This window comes from Ambystoma mexicanum, chromosome 8 (assembly GCF_040938575.1).
Source record: "Ambystoma mexicanum isolate Mex_15411 chromosome 8, UKY_AmexF1_1, whole genome shotgun sequence".
NCBI classification, from domain to species: Eukaryota; Metazoa; Chordata; class Amphibia; order Caudata; family Ambystomatidae; genus Ambystoma; species Ambystoma mexicanum.
Genome location: NC_090929.1, coordinates 733,890,071 through 733,912,088, shown reverse-complemented (window position 1 = coordinate 733,912,088; position 22,018 = coordinate 733,890,071). Strand labels below are relative to the sequence as shown.

General features: G+C 47.0%; 1 protein-coding gene across 5 annotated transcripts in view; it reads right to left on the bottom strand.

Moving 5' to 3' along the window:
• Nucleotides 1-22,018, bottom strand: part of WASHC2C (WASH complex subunit 2C) — a 2,476,852-nt gene that overhangs the window by 936,506 nt on the left and 1,518,328 nt on the right. For 4 of the 5 annotated variants that reach the window (XM_069610545.1, XM_069610544.1, XM_069610548.1 and 1 more), the window contains one exon: nt 2,126-2,227. The exons of the other annotated variant lie outside the window; for it this stretch is intronic. In XM_069610545.1, coding sequence (XP_069466646.1) covers nt 2,126-2,227 — 102 coding nt within the window. The remainder of the gene's footprint in view (nt 1-2,125; nt 2,228-22,018) is intronic. 5 annotated transcript variants of the gene reach the window in all.

Below are 22,018 nucleotides of genomic sequence, written 5' to 3'. Positions count from 1 at the left end.
CGACTTATAAAATTGTGCGGTGAAGCCGTCAGGGCCCGGGGCCTTGTTCCTTGGGAGATCCCCAATTGCTATCATGACTTCTTCCTCTGTGATTGCCTCGCCTAGCAATTGTCTATCCATTTCCGATACCGTTGGGAGAGCCTTTCCTCAGGTAGATCAGATGTGTATAGCTGCTAGTAAAATTGTTCAAATATGAGGCCTATCTCTTCTGTTTACGTCTTTCTTAGTATAGTATGTATATCCCTGGTGGTTGGGATTGGTATGCCTCCATACATCTTCCAGGGATAGATAGGACATTTTCTGTTTTAATGCATTTGACAGGGTTCCCTGTCCCTGAGGTCTGGGCCCAGATCTGTCTCGATTCGGATCCCATGCTATATTCAAGTCACCTCCCATAATTATTTCCCCCCCTGCAAATCTTTCCAATTGTCTAATGTATCTTTAAGAAAACCATCTTGGCCCAAGTTTGGAGCATATATAGTTGCTAGGGATTCCATCAATTTTTGTGTTAGTGAATAAGTATCTTCCCTGTTTATCACCTTCTGTTTGGAATATCTGAGGGTTGAGGGAGTCGCGGATGGCTATCATGACCCCTGCTCTTTTCTCGGGCGCGTTAGCCTGTAGGATCACATTGTAGCCTTTCAGTGTAATTTTATTCTCATCTTGTCCTGCATATGAGTTTCTTGGAGCATCAGTATATCATATTTCCCTTGTCTTAAGAAGGCTTCCACTTTCTTCCTTTTAACTCGGAAATTTAGGCCTTGAATGTTATATGTTAGTATTGTTATCCCCATTGTTCAGTTTTGGAATTTTGCTTCCATTTGCTTCGTGCAGAACCTAAGTACGTTTGATCATTCCCGTGGGTGTTCCTTCCCCCAACCTGAGCAACCCCCAACCTGCTCGAACAACAAACCCCCTCACCCCTTAAACTGCCCTGAGGTGGACTCTGGTTCCTATGACCGCTCTGGTGTTGCGCGCCAAACATTTCTGAAGTCAAAACGATATAGAATATAATTCTAAAATGACGATTGTGTGGAAGGTGCGAACCAAGTAAAAATCAAATTATGAACGACCAGCAATTACATTTAATTCATTCACATTTCTTAATTTGAAATGAGCATTTGAGAAATATCGTATTGTAACAGGTGAATAAATATGTAAACAGCTAGTATCACATGAACATGGCCAAAATCTGGCTGAATATCTATTTAGCAGATGCTCAGTAGAAAGCTAGAGAACTGATGTTCTTTCAGTACTATGGATGGGAATGTCCACGTCTATTGAATTCTCTATGGTTTGCTATGGATGAGACTAAGTCCTTGGACAAGGCCTACAAATCTGCACACACCACTAGCCACTGGCTAGTAATAATGGACTACTGGTGAGTAAAAGAAAAGTGTGTTCTGTGTGAATACAGAGAATTTAGGGGTTGGCTAACTTTTTGTGCTTGGCTAGCAGCTTGCAACTTGACCTTTTCCCTCCCTGCCTTAGGCCATTCATTAACTAAATCATTGAGCATGGCAGGGGATTTCCTTTGGAACTACTAACCCTACTAAAACATGCTGAATATCCTTCTTATTCACCCTCAAATACCACACTAAACACACCCATACCTCTTACAGAAACATAAAACCACCACAAACTGCACTCTCTGCAACACCCAATCAAACCCAACAAACGGCAGAAAACTAAAGCTCATACACAAAGCATCTCACACACCCTCATGCACTGACCAACATCTAACCACCACCATCTACACACAAACCAAGCAAACAGTGACCAGTCTTTACAATCTGAAACTACCAACCGCCCATCAAAGCTCTCCAGAACTCTCCCTCTTTATCCCACTAACCAACAACCACAGAGCTCTCCTTCCTTTTCAGATTCGCCAGAGTGGCTGTAGACAATGAAAACGACAACGGTGCATGGTACAAATCACAACAACATAACAAAGAATTGAAGGTGATTTCAGCCACTATGACCCTAGAACCATCCATCACATTGCTCTTTTACTTAATTTGAAGCAATATCAGAGTAGGAGTTTTACCGTATCCAAAATAAAGACATTCAAATGACAAATTACAAAATACAATACATGGCTCCCAGGTAAGAAGCTACCACTTACCTCTTCTTCATCATCAAATAATGTAAGCCCCTTAGTGGTTTTTCTAGTTGGTAAAGAAGTAGATTTTGATTTGCATATAACTGGACTCGGGGAAAATAAATCCTGCCATAATCAAAACAGAAAAACGTAGTAAACGAAAACCTTTCAAGCTCAATGTAGTTCGAAACATTGTAGAACTAAATGTTAATTCTTGTAATGTTCCAGGCCATTCAGAACAGCCAGCCTTCAACCTTCAATGCAGGAAACACCCGCAAGACTAGGCTGGGGGGAAAAAAGATGCAACAATCACGTGGACCATTACAGTAGCTTCAATTTCAATGACAAAAACAACAACATTTGGTAGAAATCTATGGTACAACTCTGCAGAGTGAATACGTTATGAACCTCAACACATTTAAAAAACAAATGGTCTCATTCCGCATTTCATCATTTGCCTGAAAACATCTGCTTAAAAGATGCCGTCGCAAGGTAGATACATGCAGATCAGAAGGCTGCAGGCTCTGTATGCAGTTAAGCTTCTAAGTGATTTTGGAGGAGCCGTATCTTTTGAGATGGGGCATGCAGATACACTTGTGTGGGTATGGATTTGTTAAGATGGATTTCTAAAATGTGGCCAGATATTAGGAGGCCACCCTAGTTATTATTTTATTTATTTTGCATTTGTAAGGCGTTTATAGATCAAGACATTGTGTTTCAAAGTGCCCATAGGGCACAGGGGAGGGAACAAGGGAACAGAAGGCAAATCAAATAATGATGAACAATGACGAGGCGGTCCCACTAGGCCTTTTGAACATTCAGAATATTCAAGTACAGAGAGAGAGAAGGGACAAGGGAACATGGGGGTAAGTGCTAGAGGTTCCCCAGAGGGGGGAAGTTCCAGAGAGTCAGCTGCAAGGCAACAGGTAAGAGCCTGGCAGAGACCACTTGGTAAAGAGTGGTCGACTGCCAATAAAATAAGTGCAGGACTGTGGGACAGCACAGGCCAGCGGGAGCCCAAAAGGCAAGTGTAGGGGGAGGGCAGCAGCTGAAGGCGATTGGACGGAAGGCCATGAACCAGAAGGACACATAAGGGCGACCAATCTCAGAGACTGTGGGGTTTAGCAAGGGAGCGAGAGGGGGAAGGAGGAGGAAAAGAGTGCAGTCTTTAGAAGCCTGCAGAATTTGAGAAGATCCAGCTCAAGGCAAAGAGGAAGGGGGAGGCTGTTCCAGAGGAGGGAGCCAGCCACGGAAAGAAATCAGCCTCCTTCTCACTGCTTAGAGAAGCGCTTGATACGCAGAGAGTTGGAGCCAGAAGATCGGAGAGATCTGAGGGGAGAGAATTTGTTGAGGGCAAGTTGTAGATAGCGTGGGTTCCCGGCCCCAGACAGCCTTTTGGACGATGCAGAGGGATTTGAATTTGATCCCTACAGCAACCTGGAGCCACTGGAGGAATACAGTCCCTGGGCTTGAGGCCAAGGATAATTATCGCAATGCTATTCTGGATTAGCTGGACAAGGTGGAGAGAGGAAGAGGGTAGATTAAGGGAGAGGCTATTGCAATAATCGAGCCTAGAGAGTGCCAGAGCTCTAGAGACATTAAGCTTCTGGGGAAAAGTGAGGAAAGGGAGGATACCTCTGAGGAGGTGTTTTGGAAATGGGCCTTATTGGCAAGGTCCAGGAAGTGTGAAAGGAAAGAGAAAGGAATCGAAGATGACTCCAAGGTTTCTGGCTTCAGATGAAGGAGAGGGGGAGAGAGCCCGTAGAGGGTGGGCCAAAGTGAAGGGAGGAAAGAAGCAGCAGGAGTCCCAATAGGAAGGATTTCATTCTTGCTGGCATTTAGACAGAGATCATTAGAGACACACCAAAAATGGATAGCAGATAGGCAGTCAGGAATGGTAGAGGAAGTAAGAAGAGATTCATCTGCATAACACTGGAAGTCCAGGGAAAAAGTGGAGATGAGGTGAGCAAGCGGACGAGATAGGTGTTAAAGAGCCAGGGTGAAAGTTTAGAGCCCTGGGGAATACCACAAGTGGAGATAGAGTTTGGAGAGGAGAAACAACCCAGGATTACCTGGAAGGGACGGTGAGTGAAGGTGGTGGTCAGCCAGTCCAGTGGCTGCTAGGAGATACCAAGGGTATCATGGAGCCGTTTTATGAGGATGAAGTGGTTGACTGTATCAAAAGTAGAGGAGAGACCAAGTAGAATAAGAACAGCGGGTAAGTTAGAGTCAAGAGATGCAAGCAGTTCTTCACAGGTGTTCAGGAGAGCAGTTTCTATGCTGCTGGATGCTTGAAATCCAGATTGATGGTCGTGTAGGCAACCAGTGAGCACAGTATGCTGGGTTAGTTGGGGGGAGACCAACTTCTACAGAGGTTTCCCAAGGAAGGGAGTGATAAAGATGGGGCGGTAGTTAGCCTGACACAAGGGGGTTCGGCAGAAGGCTTTTTCAGGGGTGGGTGGACAAGGGAGTGCGTGAGGGAAGAGGGGAAAGACCCGGTAGCAAGAGAGTGATTGCAGAAATCAGCAAGTGCAGGGGCAAGGAAGCTGATGTTGTCCTTGATAGTACTGGAAGAACAGAGGGAGACCTGTTTGGAGGAGACCTTCATAGAGCGGACAACTCTGGTGCCCTCATTTGATGTGATAGGAGAGAAGGAGGAGAGAGTGGATGGGGAGCATGAGAGACCAGAGGTGGCAGAGGGGACGGAAGAGGGGAGGGCGAAGTGGAGGAAGAAAGAGTGTTCAGGATGTTCTGAGTTTTAACAGTGAAGTGGGTGGCCAGTGCAGTGCAGAGGCCTGGGAGGGAAGAGGCGAGGAGCAAACTGCAGAAGGATTGGCTAGTTTCTTTCAGATTTTAAAGAGTTCAGCTGTGTTGTTGGATGCTCCAGAGACGCAAGCCTGGATGTGGGCCGTTGAATGAATGGAGAGACTATATTTCCTTTGGAAAAGGCGACAGGCCAGTTTGTCAGAGGATGACCCTGAGTTCTGCCACTTTCATTCAGCAGTTCGGCACTTGCATTTCAGGGCTGCTAGTTCTGAGTCGTACCGGGCGTTACGATTGGTGGCATGTTTAAGGTGGATCCTCATGACTGGGGCAAGAATGGCGAGAGTGTTAGTGATGGCGAGATGGATGTTGCTGAGAGCAGAGTCAGAGGTAGAGTCAGCAGTGGGGGGGGCAAAGTTGTAAGCGAAGGCAGCAACTGACACTCGTTTCATCAGGCGGATGTCCGCGAACAAGGTTGGCAGAGCTGGGGGAGGTGCGGTCAGAGGGATGAGAGGACCCAGATGAGAGGAGAGAGTGGACTGACAAGGCAAGCGGGGTGGAGAGTGGGGCGGAGAACAAAAGATCAGTATGGATGAAGTCATCGAGAGTGTGTCCAGCCAAGTGGGTAGGGCCAGAGGGGAGAATGAAGAGGGTGAGAGGTGCAGAGATAACGGAAGAGAGAGGAGGCTGTGAATGAGGAGTCAAGGTGGATGTTGAAGTCACCCAGGAGGAGGAGTTTAGAGGTAGATGTCAGGAGAGAGGAGGATCAATCAGGCCATTCTGAGAGGAACAAGGAGATAGTGCCAAGTGATCTGTAGATAGTCGTAATGGTCAGGGAGGAAGTAGGAGAGATGCCTAGCTTGCAGACCAGGCTCTCAAAGGAGGTGTAGGGCTGGATGGGTATAAGGGAATAAGGGACCCACTCAGGGAAGATCAAGGCAACCCCACTGGCAGCATGGTTAGGGCAAGGCTTAGAGAATGATTTTGTAGCCATCAGGGAGAAGGGAGTCAAAAGCAGTGACTGCGCTGGCATTGAACCACGTGCCGGTAAGAGCGAGGACATTGAGGTGAAGGTCTTCGAGAAGGAGGCAGATGTCCACAGAGTGTTTGATAGCAGAGCGAGCATTAAGCATGGCTAGATGAAGCAGGACTCCGCTTTTAAAGGTTTTAAGAGGAGGGGTACAGGAGTGTGGTAGTCCTGTCGAAGGAGGAGGAGGAGGAGCAGAGAGAGAGGAAGGAGCGGTAGCAGGCATAGGAATGAAGTTGATGAGGGACGGCAGGCGCCAGTCAAAGAGGAGGGGGTTGGGTTGAGGACCCTGAGCCATGATAGTGCCATTGCGATAGACATTAATGATACATCTGGATGATGAGAAGCCTGCCAAGAGTACTTCCCACCTAGTGCCACCATTCATGGGTGAGGACGCGAAAGGAGAGAATGCAGAGATCAGATGAGGAGTCCAGAGGATATCAGTAACAATGTGTCTGAAAGTTGCGCTGACGTAGGTGTCTGCGATGGGTAGACCAAAGTTGGTGGCCAGGAAGACTTTTTAAAACTTTTTTCTTCCAGATTTCGTGAGAGAGGGAGAATAGGTTATAGCATCGCAGTTAGAATAGATAGGGGAGATGGAGCATGCCACTGAGGTGGAGAAAGAGGTGAGGATGGAAGATAGAGAGAGAGGCTGCAGAGCACAAGCACAAACTCACCAGGCGGCCTATCAGCCAAAAAAGGAGTAAGGCACACCACATTTCGAAACAGCCAAAAAAAACACAAATGCATCACGAAATAAGGGTGCAGAGATGTAAAAAACACACCTAGGTTCGAAATTCCAAAAAGTACACAAATGCAGTACACAATGGGGATGCAAAGAAAACAGCAGAAAATGTCTTAAGGCACAGCTAGGTCCAACATATATGCAGGTTATAAAGCATAGCTAGGATGATGCGATCCCAAGGCATAAAACGGATGAATTACATGGAAATATAACCGGTCCTATGTAGGAAATGTATGACTAGGAACATGAATGATAAATCATGACAAGGAATAAGTGATTAGGAATATAGGTAGTCCAGAGCATTACTCACAGGAACGCTTGCAATAGGAGATCCTAGCTCTAGGAGAGGATCGAGTTCGGAGAGAAGCTGGCTGCATGCTGGGCCACTGTTCCAGGAAGGTGAAAGGAGGTGGGCAGCATGGGTGGCGTGGAGGAGGGGATGGGTGGCCATCTGAGTCCTTGCAGGCCTTGGAAGTAGGGCCTTGTGAGAGGGGCCAGCTAACTGCCTGCCAGCTCCTCTGGTTGGCCTATGAGAGGAATGCCAGTCAATCGGGCCAGGCGAGGTGGGCTCAGTCAGCCCACTACGAACAAAGCCCAACTAAAGTAATGGCGGCTGCCATTTTCAAATGTCGGCGTGGCTGTGGTGCGGCTGCATTCTCCTGCATCCAATGCTAAGTGCACAGTGAAAAATGAATTTAGGGGTTGGTTTGCAAGTCGGTGCCAGCTTCTCCAAAAGAGCACTCAGAAATAACCTCACGATATTTCAACCAGCTGAGCTGGATGTTGCTGCATGCTCCTCGCTGCTCCGGTGGTATGATGAACAAGGAGCTCTGAGGGGTTAGCCAAAACATAATCAAGGTACATGGATGTGAAGTCAAAACTCTCAGGAGAGCGTGAGGGGGGTAAAGGGCTCTCAATGAGTGCATACAGAAGAGCACACAATAATTCAATTTAGACATTCACTTATAAAACTACGGTCATTTACTAAGGCCTTTAGAACACACTGAAAAATTAAACTAGCAGGCAGTACTATCATAAAATACTCTAGTATGCAAATATATACATTTGCCATTAGGTTCACTTAATAGACATCATCAAATAACTTAATCACACACAGGACATACATGACCCTGCATAGAATATCACAGTTCAGAGGGGCAGGACAGATGAAGTGCCCTAGATATGAGAATGACAAGGTGGACATGATGCATATACTGGACTTTCCCGGTGATTCAGGGGTTTGGGAAATAGTGAACAGGGCTGCAATGGGGGATGGGGGCGTGGGGAAGCGATGTTGAATTGGTCACTTATGACGGTTTCCCAGGAGGAAGAGACATGCTATAAACCTCTCTAGGATGAGCGATCTGATCTGTGTAATGGCCAAACCCAGGATTGCAGTGGCCTGGAAGCTTAAGGAGAGCCCATCTTTGACGCTTGGCCGAGAGATCTGTACAGATGGCCGATGGACGAAACAGCGGTCTGGCACAGAGCGGTATATGTGGGGTTGAGGGAGGCAAGTGATGCCGTGCTTGCATGGAAAGTTTTGACGCAAGCACTGTTTGTCCCTTCGGATGACATCCCCCGGTAGGCCTCTGTCAATATTAGATGTGTGGGGTGGGAATGTACAGATGCACCCATGAACCGGACTTCAGAGTCGGGATACGCTATTACAAAAATGGATGTGGGGGATTCTGGATTGTGATCACACAGGCAGGTGTTTTTTTTTAGTTTCTTGGACCACTCTAGTTCTTTAACATCACGGGTACTCCTTGATTTGAATGCATCATACGTCATTGTAACATAGAGAAGACGGTGAACTGTACAGTCATTTGTTGTATGTTCCAGAAAACAATAAAAATTGTTAACATTTTTTTTAAAAAACTAACAAGCATTGCAGGTAAAATGACGGGAACCAGTCACTAGCACAATATCCTAACTTTATAAGTCCAAACACTAAGAAGACTGGGATCTTGTGCCCAAAATCACAGTGTCCAACACAATGTTTCTCACTGGTATGAGTTATCTTTAAAATGGAAGCAATGGGCTTGTGGTGGTGATTAGTTTCAAACTAATTAAAAGTTCTATCACAATTTCCCCACAGACAAAACTTAAGTTCTCTCCTTTCTTCCAAACCCAAGGCTAATCCAGGGACAGGATATCCGACCCAGGTTCACCACCAAAGGTGAGACAGGAGACAAAGGGACTTGCCCCAATGTTATCCTATGGAGGACAGGGGGGACACGCACAGATATGCTTACTTATCCCCCTGATTCTGATTTTCCCCAGACGTCATGATAGATCGTCTGAGATCGCTGGAGGCTCGATCTTCTACCTTTTGTTCTGGGGAGAGGCGCCTAGTGGTTGCAGGTTTGAAGATTCTTCCGGCAGGGTGCAACTCAAGACGCAATCCCCGTCATCAAAGAAATGCAGAACCCAATGATGCAGAACTCTTTAGGATGCTTCACAGGATGGATGAAGACGAGTTCTAGAGCTGATCACTTATTGCAGGCGACGACATGCATCCTGTCACAGAAGCTACTCCAGGACAGGTTTCCTTAGAGATAGGAGGCTGGAATTCGGGGAGAAGGGGACTTATGGCACAAGTTGGCAACCACCAAAGTTCCAGACTTGAGGACAGAACGGTTCAATATTGTAAAAATTGTAAATATGTAACTGCTGCCACCAGCTGGTCTTTGGAAACATATAAAAGTAACCAAAAGTCACTTGTGTAAAAAGCTAGGGGGGTACAAAAGTATTCCCATTGCACTGCGCTATATAAAGTGCTGTGTGCAATGTTAAAAATACAAGAATGCAAAAGGTAAACAAAGTATGGTAGTGCCGATAGTCTGAAGGACTGATCAGTTTTCACATAACATGTGAGCAAAACGGAAGAATGGGGTTCCATAGGAAACTATGGAAGGAAAGTTGCAAAAAAGAAAATCTTTCCCAACAGTATTGAAACAAGTTAAGAGTTTGTGTGGTGCACCTGTAGGGTGTTTGAATGCATGCTGTTTGCCAAGGAGTGGCAGACCTTGCTATTGATTCAGTATAACAACGAAGGCCCAGAAAGCACACATCTCGATACACTATTATACTATAAGAAATTCATACAAATCTGATTCAGTCAAAACACAGAAAAGATACCCCCAATACGACTTTTGGAATGTTAGGTCCAAGAACCTTCATAGGATTTTAAGCAATCCCGAAAACAAGATAAATCAAGATTCAAAGTTAGATCTTTAGGCCTTCAATCACTGGTGTGTGTGATGAGTGTTTTGAGATAGAAAAGCCTTATGCCATGTCCAGGTTATGTCCTAAAGAGAAGGAAGCTTCCCTAAGAGCCACATCCCACGACAGACAACAACAGATAGGCAGACACATCCACCCACACAAAATAGGTGTACTCCATTGTTCCATGATGGAGCCAGAAGAAACATGAAGTATAGGTAATAACCACAATTTCATAAAAATAGCAAGAGCATAGTGTCTCAGAGGCATTCATACATGCCACCCTCAAGGCTCCTGGACAATTGTGATAACAAGGATATGACTGAGGGGTTGCAAGTATGCCAACAATTAAATAATGATCATCAGATGTATATCAAAAAGCAGGGATGGTGTCAGAAGAACAAAGAGTTAAGTACTGTGATTGATGAACAGGCAGTCTGTGCAGTGTAGCGAAAGTGACTAGCAATACCCAGACTGAAACATCAGTGGGACAGCATCATGTTAATCAAAAAGAAGATTAGGATGTAGAGCAATCAAGCGGCACCAGTACTGAAAGAGTGAAGATCAAAAATTGATAAGCCCAGCAAATGCCAGACGAACAAATTACTTCCCTCCGAGTAATGTTCCTTCTAATGGATGAGTCCCTTCCTCCCACATATTGCTCATCTTTGATATGTATCTCCACCACCAGTTGTCTTCGCAAACCTTTTGGCAACCGGCCGGCGCTGTGCGGCTCTGCATTTTTCTGACCAAGCACCATTATGCAGCCTACGCCAGACAGCACGTTGGGGCCAGTATGTATGGAGGAGTCACACCCCATGGCCTCAGTTACACTCTTTTTCGCCAGCACTGAGCAGTTGAGGGATTGCAGAACAGAGTAGATGTACAAGCTGTCCACCAAGAGGAGCAGGTTGGGAAGGCGATGAGGAATCTGCAGAAGGACTAGTCCATCAGAAAGAACATCACAAAGAGGCAAGACATTTATTTTTCTAATGTATTCCTTCCACCCACAGATTATGCATTTTTGATACACTCATAGCAGTAACTAAATCTAGAGGAGGGAGGAGAGCAGAAATACACTCCTTATATCAAAAACCTATAGCGGACTGCTTGACCAAAGAGCATCCTACCCCCAAAAAGGAATCCAGGTTGTAATGTTTGGCAGAAATGTGGAGGGAAGGCCATTTGGCTGCTTGACAGATGACCAAAGAGAAAGGACTCAATTTGCAGGTCAGATCGACAGCCAGGCCCTCAAGCATATCCTTACTGGCCAGACTGTAGTATTACAAGATGCAGAGGATGATCCAACTTGACTGGTTCTGTCTCATCACAGACTTGCCCACACAAGGGGCACCAGCAGAAACAACAAAGAGCTGGCCATCACTCTTCATGTCTCTCAAAGGAGAGACGCAGCAGTTTAGAGCCCCCAGAGAGTCCAGCAGATGAAATCACTCTTCAGTCTTCGAGGGATGAGGAAGAGGGAAATACACAAAACAATGGACCTTCTGAGGGAGATGAAAATCCGACATGACCTTGGGCAGGAAGGTCAGTCTCACAGAGTCACCTTTTATCAGAGAACAACAAGTATAGAGGCTTAACAGACAGCGCCTGGAATCACTCTGTGAATAACGGAAGTGATGGCTACCAGGCAAAGGTTGAGTAGTCTCAAATATTAATGCAGGGGTGCAAACTGAGTTTCCGTAAAGAAACAAATCTCATGCAGTAAAAACAAACTGGCATGGGGGAAGTTGTTCGTAAAGAAAAATCCTTGTTCGGGGTCCCTTTCAAAGTCAGAAATGGTGGCCAGCTCCCCAGTCATATTTCAAATCGGCAGATTTGCCCAGCCAAGGAATGCAGAAAATACAGTACAGAGGAAGTAGGATAGAGAGGAAAGGGTCCAGACCTTTCTCCCGACACTATGCAGAAAACGTACACCACCTGCAGACATGAATGGACTTGGTGGCCAACCAAAGAGCGTAAAGGAGTACACCCAGTAAACCGTCTGACAAGTCCCATTCATTGCATCCCAGCCTCTCAGTAGGCAAGTATGAAGGAACGGGTTGCTGAGTCTTGGATGGAAGACCTTGAACTACATGCCTCCTCACTCTCCAAGTGCGAAGAGAGAGCTACCCTCGCCGAAAGGATAGACAAATCCAGAAGCTCAGGGTATAATGAACAATCATAATCAACAAGAACCCAAACTGCAGCAGTCTCCTGAGAACTAGCGTAATGACAAGTATTGACAGGAATGTATAAAGAAGAACACAATTCCATTCAACCTGCTAAGGGGTCCTTCCCTTAGCTTCCCGTCAATGAGACACTCTGAAGCAGAACCACTCTCACTTCCTGTTCCCACTGGTAGCTAAGAGGTCTACTTGAGGAGTCATTAAAAACCAAAAGTTGAAAACCTCTCTTCCCGAACCTCCTAGCACAGCTCCCACTCAACTGAGGGCAAAGGCTTGCTGCTCCAAGAATCAGCTACAACATTCTCAGTGCCAGGAGAGATGGGCTGCCTTCAGACACATGTAGTTCTCAAGACTTTAACTGCATCTCTGCACAGGGGCAATGACCCCAAACCACCCCATTTGTAGAGGCAGAGCATGGCCACTGTTGTCTGTCCAGCCCCACACAGTCTTGCTGCGTGCAGTGGGGATGAAGGCAATCGGGACCACCCTGATTGCTCACTACTCCAGCAAACTGATTTCTTCCAGAGTCTCCATCAGACCAGAATTAGCTCACCATAAGATCTAGCAGTTCACTGCCACAGGCCTTCTGGGATGTGTATGCAACAACAGTCAGTTGTAGTCAGGGTTGCTGAAGCAACGCCCCTCTCAGTAAGTTGTTTTACAGAGTCCACCACACAAGATGAAGACCCCCTGCCCAGAGCCCGCAAAAAGTCTGACTTGTTGGCCTGAAACTGAGACCACTTACATTGAATTAGCCAATGGAGCAATGTTATGTACAACTGAGCCTTTGGTACCACCAGGATACAGAAGGCCATGTGGCCCAGAAGATGCAGAAAGAGGTAGGACTGGACCAGCCACTGGGCATGGAAGATGTACACATCTGAAAGATGCTCGTAAACTAGTCCTCAACAAGGAAGGCCCTGCGCCCAGACGGGTGTTCAAGACCTTTCCAGTGAAGCGGAGTCACTAGGATAGAGAGAAAAGGCACTTTTTTTTAATGACACAATGTGTTGGTTTTAATCAAAAGTACTATGATGCATACAAAGGCGGCCTAGCAGAAAATCAAAATGATGTACCAACGTAATTGCAGGTTATTCATCTATACATTCCCCTTCACAAAATAAAATCACCAGTTTACAATGTCACTTTCCCACATTTCTCCATTTACCCCATATTTTTGTAAATGTTAGAGGGCATCCAGGCATCCTGTTCACACTCTCCTCCATTGACTAAATCGACGTCTACAATCCATTTGGAGATGGTGGGGGTTTCCTCACTCGGCCAGAGCATTGTAATGTTCTCGTTTGATTATCATTATAGCAGTTGAGAGAAATTGCTTATCCTATTGATTAAAAGTAGAGGTGGACCAAATACCAAGCAATAGCACCATATTGTCATTGGGTACTTTGCTGCCCATTATACTTAACATTTTTGTCAGTCGGATTCCAACATTTTTGTATTTGGGGTGTGACGATTCACAACATGTCATTTCTCCCTGAGGGGGAGCCCTTTATTCCATGAGGCCAGGCTGCTACCCGATGCTATAATACAGGAGAACCTCAGGGGGAGCGAAAATCCCACCTTAGGGAGGAGGACGACCATCTAGGTTATAGCCCTTATAACAACATCAGACCCCTGCACACTCTAGCCTCTCCTTCTACTAACCTACTTTGTAGACATTAGACCTATGCACTGTTGTAAAGTAGACTACTTGAACATTGGAACATAGGTAATCCATTTACTGGGACGAGGTGCAACACAGGAACAATAAATAGCAATACCAAGAAGGTACTTCAGCGGTATAGATCTCCCCGGAGGCACGGTTCCTTTTACACCACAAAAACCAAAGAGGGACTGCCTGTCGGGCAGACGCAGCCAAACAAACAGGACAAGTGTTTAACGCTTACCTGGACTCCTCAGGAGCGTAATGATCTTTGAGCCTGTAGATCTGCTACACTGAAGCTTTTGGTTTTTTTTCCCCGTCAGGACAGATAGATAACAAATATGGAGGTACTGTAAGTGTTTAGAATGGCGAGAACTGCTAAGAGTATGTCTTACTTCACCCAGAATAAACTCCGTTCTAAATCTGTGATCACACACTCTCCTCACCTGTGTTTTGTATTTGTGGAGCTCTCTGTCCTGCTGTCTCACAGGGCCGCGTTGATATTGTGTTTTCTGAAAACTGGAATGCTGAAGAACTCTGAAGACTATGGAGGCAAGTGTTTAAGAGAAGGAGTCTCTTGACAGAAATCAAATGAGGATAACTGCTGTCTTTCTTTGAATTAAAGTTTTTCTAATTTGGAGAGATCTCTCGTGCTAACTACTCTATTCTTTCTCTTGCAGGGTCTTGGAGGATGAAAAAGTTTAAAGGAGAAGAATATGGACCCTTTATTTCTTGTGGAGAGTTGGCGCACTTGCTACAGTTGAAGCACGCTGAAAATGAAGAGATTTCAGTATGCAGGAAAAGGAACTTTGATGGCGGAAAGGTTGAGTGCGTTATCAGAAAGGCAAAAGTTGGATAGTGTATGTTCGTCTTACCTGAAAGATTGCAACTTTCTACTGCGAAGCACGGGTAACTACTGTACGGGAAAACTCTGTGGAGCTTCAGGTAAGTATACGCATAGAAATTGTCTTGACTCTAAAACTCTAATGTTAGTTATTTAACTGAGTATCTTTATTTCCGCAGGTCTTCGGAATGCTGAGGAAAAATCTTCAGAAGGTTCTGCAGCTGCGAACGAAGACTGCAGACTGAAGAGACACTGTGACGAAAAATATTCTTCTACTGGAAACTGGCGAAGGACATCTTCGGTCTGGTAAATCTTATCTGTGGTCTGTGAATATTCTGTTAACTATTCAATGAATTAATATTTATTTTCTTTAATTCTTCATGTTCTGTGATCAGAAGTGCCGGTAGTGTTACACTGCTGTCAGTGGGGAAAACGAGAAGCGCGCGTTCCAGTAGGGGCACAGCTCAAGTAGCTCTCTAAGACAAATGACTAGTTCAAAGCGGCTGCTTGTCCATGACCCACTAGGCGGCCATCTTACGAGTACCGAAAGGCTATAGACGTCTATGGTATTTCAATGCTGTGAATGGTGTAAATGCCATGTGTGCCAAGCTAACACCCACCTTTGACCCGCTGATCTATGCAATGAGTCCCGCCTGGCCTGTATGTCTGAATCAAGACTATGAACCCTGGCTGTGATCATGACAGAGTGACCATGAAGCCCGGGAAGCACGAAGGAGACTTGAAGACCAGGACGGTACCGAGAGCAGGAGAACAGGATTCCTTTACCGGACGGCGTCCAGGCGGTTAACAAGAGGATAGTAGTTGATGCAAATATAAAAGGCAGCGTCCATACAGTCGCTCAAAGGGCCGGTCAGGAGACCCGCACGGTGAAGGCACTGAGACACAGAGATGCCAGCACAGCACTTCGAGTAGGAGAAAGACCCCAGGAAGACTGTCCGCGCATCCTGGGAAAACAGAAGGTAATGGGAAAGACGCCCGGGACCGGCAGGGGCTGGAAGGTACAGGGGGCAAAAACACTGTACAAATATAAAAACAGGACTATCTTCCTCATGTCAGTAGTTGGCAAGGCGAGGCAGCCAAGGAGACATAAAGGGAAGGGGTGAGGAATAAGGGTCAAGGACCCAAACCAAGAGAGTGATACGAGTCATCTTCCTCATGGCAGTACCTGGCAGGAAAGTGAGCCAAGTGAGCTAAACCAAAGAAGAAGAGACTTCAGGGTTGGGGAGCCAAACCAAGGCACGATAAGACTCACCTATCTCTTGGCAAGGAAGTGAACCAAGTGGGCCAAACCAAAGAAGAAAAAAAAGAAACCCTTGTCGGGGGCCAAACCAACAGAGCAATACAAGTTATCTTCCATGTGGCAGTACTTGGAAGGGAAGTGCACCAAGTAGGCCAAACCAAAGAATAAGAGAAAAGCCAGGGTTGCGGACCCTCATAAGAGTTGGGTGTTGTAAGTGTGAAACCTAGTAAGAAGAAGACCAGGAAAAATGAATAATTTGTCCTGGTAACATGGACTAAGAGGAAGGTCAAACATGCCTGGTGAAGGGAGCCATTTCCCCAGGACAATTTGAGATGGAGCACAAACGCCAGAAGAAGGGAGGCTTATTCTGGTCCACAAAGTAAATATTATCTTGAACTTTGTGATGTGGGGAAGGGGGTCATTCCCCCAGGATGTTTGAGAGTGAACACCAGGAGAGCAGAGGTATTCTTCTGGCCCACCAAGAAAACATTAGTGTGACCATAGCCCAGGAGAATGGGAGAATTCTCCTGGACATCAGAACAGTGCTGCTTTATTCCTTAGTTCATAGTGAAAGTGCCAGAAGCAGGTTTTTTCTAGGGTGGTGGAATGCAGGACCTCACAGGGAGAGAGTGCGGTCATGGGGACAAGGACTACCATTCCGTAATGGAACTCCCTAATCCCCTTGGCTTCAAGACCAAGAAATCCTTGATGTGCTCCAAGAACCAACCGGAGAGCACTACTGTTTGCTATTGCAATACTCCCTCCTTTCCTCATTGAAGTCCTTATACTACCAAGACGAGGAAGAACAAAGAGTGGTAATAAGTAATCTCCCAAAAGTACTGAGAAGAGGAATATTGAAGGAGTGATCCAAACTACTTCTTTTCCAAGTCTAAACAAAACTGTGAAGAGGTGGCCCTAAGGAGGCATGAAGAATACTCCCTTGATATCAAAGGAGGACTATGGCATTCCACTGGGAGGACCCAGGTAAAGGACATAAAAAGCAAGAATGGACTCAATAAGAGAAGAACCCGATGTGAAGCCTGTCAGCCCCGGGATTCAAAATGGGGAACGTGGAAGTGAGAAGGAGAAGCTGGTCCTCGGTCGAGAGGACACCCTGGAATGGTCGGCAGGGCACTCCATATTCAGACAGAGACCCAACCTATGCAGAAGCTGGAGTTAAGCCGACAGTGGCATGACCTCACAGAGGTGTACCGTACCGGGCTATCCTTCAAGTACGCTGACACCGAAAGGTCAAGCAGCTGCAGAGCCAGCGGAGAGAGCGACACGAAGAGTGTTCAACCAGAGAGCAAAGCCAATACCCAGGGATGAACCAGTGACGTGCCTCCTCCAGAACAAAAATAAAGAGGGCCATGGGAGAGGGGCTTGGGTGAGATTGAAGAGTGCCTGTGGAGTAATTTCCTTTGTCACAGTGATTACAAAAGAGATACCAAGAGTGAAGAGTGCCTCAGGAGTACTCTCCCTCATCACAGTGACATCCGGTGCAGAGGAGAGAGCGAGACACGAAGAGCGTTCGACCAGAGAGCGAAGCCAACACCCATGGAAGAACCAGTGACATGCCAGCTCCAGAAGAAAGATAAAGCAAGCTACGGAAGATGGGTTTGGGCGAGAGTGAAGAGTGCCTCAGGAGTAATCTCCCCAGTTACAGTGATAACCGAAAAGATGTGAAGAGTGCCGCGAGAGTAATCTCCCTCGTCACAATAACTGGAAGAAAAGGATAAAGATTACTATGGGAGCAACTTCCCTCAGAGAGTTTGTAGAAAGAGCCAAGAGGAAGATCAGGAAAGTAAGTCCAGGAATATATATAACGCTGAGAAAGAATACATGTTGGACATTTCAGCAAGTCCAAAGATGTCAGTTGGAGGAATTACAAGAAACATATAAGAACTGTTGCTAGAGTGGGGCATGGCTACATGGCCATGGGATAGGCTGTGTTCTCATGGAGCTCCTGCTGATCCGCCGTATATCCTGGAAAAACGTGTGCTCTGAGACTGCTGGGCAACATGAAAATGGAACCTACAGAAACATGACCGGATGGTGGACGCATCGCTCATATGCCCGGTGAAATTCCCCACGTAGAAAGCTAGTAAGGAGTAAGAGAAATGTGCGTGCCGTGGCTGATGGACAAACAAGATGGCCGCATCAGAACAAAGGAAACAGCCAGCTAATGGCTACACCGCAACAGTGTAACTAGTCAGAAGGCTGTTGCGACGCTATCGCCCGGCAGCGGACTGAGTGACCAATTCAACACAAGCTGCAGTATCCACGACTGCATATGCGCTAACAGACAGACATCAAACGCGGGTAATTAAAGAAGGCCAGCTGGGGGGTACTCGAAGCGACGAGAGCTGGAGTGACACGGAGACCGAATTGTGTGACCGGAGCGACGATTGATTATCGTTTCTCCTGCACGGAAACATTCAAGTGTGCACTCTGGGTTGCGAGGCCACTTGAAAAGGAATACATGGAACACAAAGGGAGTCCCACACAAATGAACGTAACTGAATAGATATGCAAGATTAAATCTCACTAAAACAGAGGAGGAACGCTGCCAGTAGCAGACCGTGAAACGAAACCCCTGAGCATCCGGAACAGCAGCGAAACTGACAGGGGGAGCGGCTTCGCAGTTTGCAGACTCGCCTACTGAGAAGTGCGCCCACGGATACGAGATAATGCAACATTCATCTGCAATAAGACAGAACATTTAAACATAACCCTGGAGTAAAGGGAGGGGGCGTGGCTATGCAGTAGGACGTGATGCCTATCGATCCTGTGATCCATAAATGATTCCATCCAGAGGCAGAGGTTTGGGCAAGCTTTGGAGTCTGTTGTTGCAGTATAGAGTGGAGGAATGTGGCGTGCACATTCTTGCACTTATGGAGACCTGCATGTGCCCTAATGACAATGCACTAGCTGCTTAAAGTCCAGGCCGGTCCCGTGGGGAGGAACAAAGATGGTGGTGCAGAACAAAGGAAAGTATGCAGAGCGCTTCAAGCCTGGGGCAGTTTAGAGCCTCCACAGATGCAGATGCCCAGAGACAGCAACTCCATAGATCAGCGCAGGGCTGATAGCAAGAGTTGGAGCGCTGCAGGCCGTATTGACATTGGGGCTTCAGTAAAAGCAGATCGTACTGCAATCTGCATTAGAGACTTGAATACTCTAAACTGCTGATATTGTGAAAGAGCTGCTACCGGATGCTGCTGCAGTTGACCAGAGTGCGGCCCCGGTCAACAGAGCAAAGGTAACACTACAAAGTACGCTGTGCGACTGACGGAGATGCAGGGCACTTATAACTTTTGGTGCCCGCTGCTGCATCCTGGTGCTGAACACCCAAGCGCTGGTGGTGGCGAGCACATAAAATAGAACTCTGTTTCAACCATAGTGGCTGTTTATGCTGCAGGGGGCGTAACGAGAACCTTATGCACAGCTGGTGACTAGAGTTGCGAGGTGAGCGGCCTGACGGAGTGGGGGACAACGGTGTGCGGACTGGCGTCTGCGTAGTGGGAACGGAATAACAGCCCAGCTGGTGCCCAAGCGAAGAAGACACGGAGGAAACCTCCAAAGACAGAACGAATTGCCCCGAACTCGCAGATCAAGACCTGTCATAAAGCGGCACCTGAAACATCTGCCTTACTTGCGTGAAGATGGCATCAAAGGTGCCCAAAGCCAAGGGGAAACAACCTACCCTGGAGGAGTTCACTAAAGCATCACTAACAGTGGAAGGGGCCAGACCTAAAGGACAGCACACACGGCAGGAAGAAATCACAGCTCACAGCGACAAACGCATATTAGATGCCATAGCGGAGTTGAAAGCATCTTGGGAGAGCAAGATGGGCATTGCTATCCAGGAAATGAAGACCTTGCTTGAGTTCAAAATTGACGTGGTAAGTGTTGACGTAAACCTGCTGCGTCAAGATGTTCAATCGCTAGCCGAGCGCACAGGGAATTTGGAAAAGGAGGTGAAAGCCAACACAGGCACGTGCGCGATCAACGCTAAAGAGATCCACACGCTACACCAACAAGTGCACAACCTCGAAAGCAGAGCGGAAGAAGCGGAGGGACGCGCACGCCGGAACAATGTACGCATTGTGGAACTTCCGGAAGGAGAGGAAGGATCGCACCCGACAAATTACGTTGAGAATATGCGATTGCAAGAAATAACTGATGGGGCACTCAGTCAGGGATTTGCAGTAGAACGGGCGCACAGAGCCATTATCAGGAGGCCGCCACCAGGAGCCCCCCCCCCCCCCCCCGCGGCCAATCATCGCTAAACTACTGAACTATAAAGACAGAGAAAAGATCTTGGAACATTTCCGCAAAGGGGAACGATAAGCAGAGCGTCGGCAACCATCACGGCATATCCGGACTACACCCTCCCGGTGCTGAGACAGCGCATGAACTATGTTGCTGTCAAACTGAGACTGCAGGAGGAGGGCTACCGATACATGCTGATGTATCCGGCAAAGGTGAAAGTGCTCCATAAAAACAAGGCCTTTTTTTCCGACTCACCAGAGGATGTGACGGCATGGCTCGACGCAAGGTACTGCCCTTCAGGGCCGGGAGACCAGGAGGAGAGGGGGAAGGAGAAGTGAACCGACACTCTCTCAAGGCCACACAGGTGGACACGCAGGCTCAATGGAGATAAGTACAGCACGCATATTGACTTTGGGACAAGATTATAATAGCACACGATCTGTACCCCAGATCTATAATATATGAGAAAGATGGTGGATCCGAGTGGTGGAAGGCAGGCAGTGCCTAGCATACAGAAACGTACTAATGAACTGCAGCTTCAATGCAGGAGCGGAGGAAACATATCTATACCCCCAGTAGTCAAATTAGGTAGGATATTAGTAGTAAAGTATCCCCCTGCTGGGTTCTGAGTATTGGCCAACCCGTAGAAAGGGACTAGATGCGGGGTAGCCCGAGATCCAGGGATGGAGCTAGGCAATTGTTCGGGAAGTTAGGGTGGTTGGAGTTGGGAGGGATGGGGGGGAGGGAGGAGGGTTGTGGGGTATGTAGTGTTATATGTTGGGAGGTTTGAAGGGGGTTAATAGTTGGAGAACAAGCTTGTACCAATATACCATGGGGCCCTGAAAGAGGGGGGCTGACAGGGGACGAGATATGGACAAAGATGGGAGACCTTAGAATAGCAACCTGGAATGTTACAGAACTCAACAGCTACTTGAAGAGGAAGAAGGTCATGATGTGCCTGAGAAGGCAAATGATAGACATAGCCTTATTACAAGAACCCCACCTCACTAAAGAAAAATAGGAGGTGATAAAAAAAAAAATGGAGGGGGGCAACCGTTGGAGCAACCTATTCGGCATATGCCAGGGGAGTACTCACCGGCGTAGCGCCACATGTACCCTTTCAGCTACTGCAGGCCATGGTGGAGCCAGATGGGAGAATGGTGGTGATGCAGGGCATATTAGAGAATAGAGAGCTGAGCATAATGAATACATACGCCCCAAACCAGGACACAATGGCATACTTCAAGACATTATACAGCAAAATCAGCTCCCACCTCGGAGGTGCGGTCATATGGGGAGGGGACTTCAACTGCATGCTAAATCCCAAAATGGACGGATCAGACACAAAACTAGACAGACCTACTCCCGCAGCTAGAACCCTGCAGACCCTGCTGGGAGATTTTCCGTTAGAAGACGTATGGAGGTAGCAACACCCGAACGATAGGTAATACTCACATTATGCAGCCCCACAAAAGTTACATACGTGACTGGACTACATGTTCGCCATTCCGGAACACATCTGGGAGATTGAGAGTTCAGGATAAAGAGCAAGGATACTATCGGATCACTCCCCTTTGGTACTGGCATGGCGAGATCAGCACCCCAGAGCCAGGATCCCCATGTGGAGGCTCAGAGCCGAAGCACTGAGAGATAATGCATTTCGGGAGGACCTAAGTGAGGAGATAACCAAATTATTGGAAAATAACACTGGCAGTGTAGAGTCGGAGGGCACTCTGTCGGAGGCTTTTAAGGTGGTGGTGAGGGGAGCGGCCATATCCAAGTCCAAAGGGCTCCAAGGGGGCATAATGCGAGAATTACAAGAGACAGAAAGGAAAATAGAAGCAATCATGAGAAGAGGGGACACCTCACAGGAGGCAGCTGAGCCAATTACAACAAGAATGTGGCGGGCTCTGGGAAAGACTATGTAA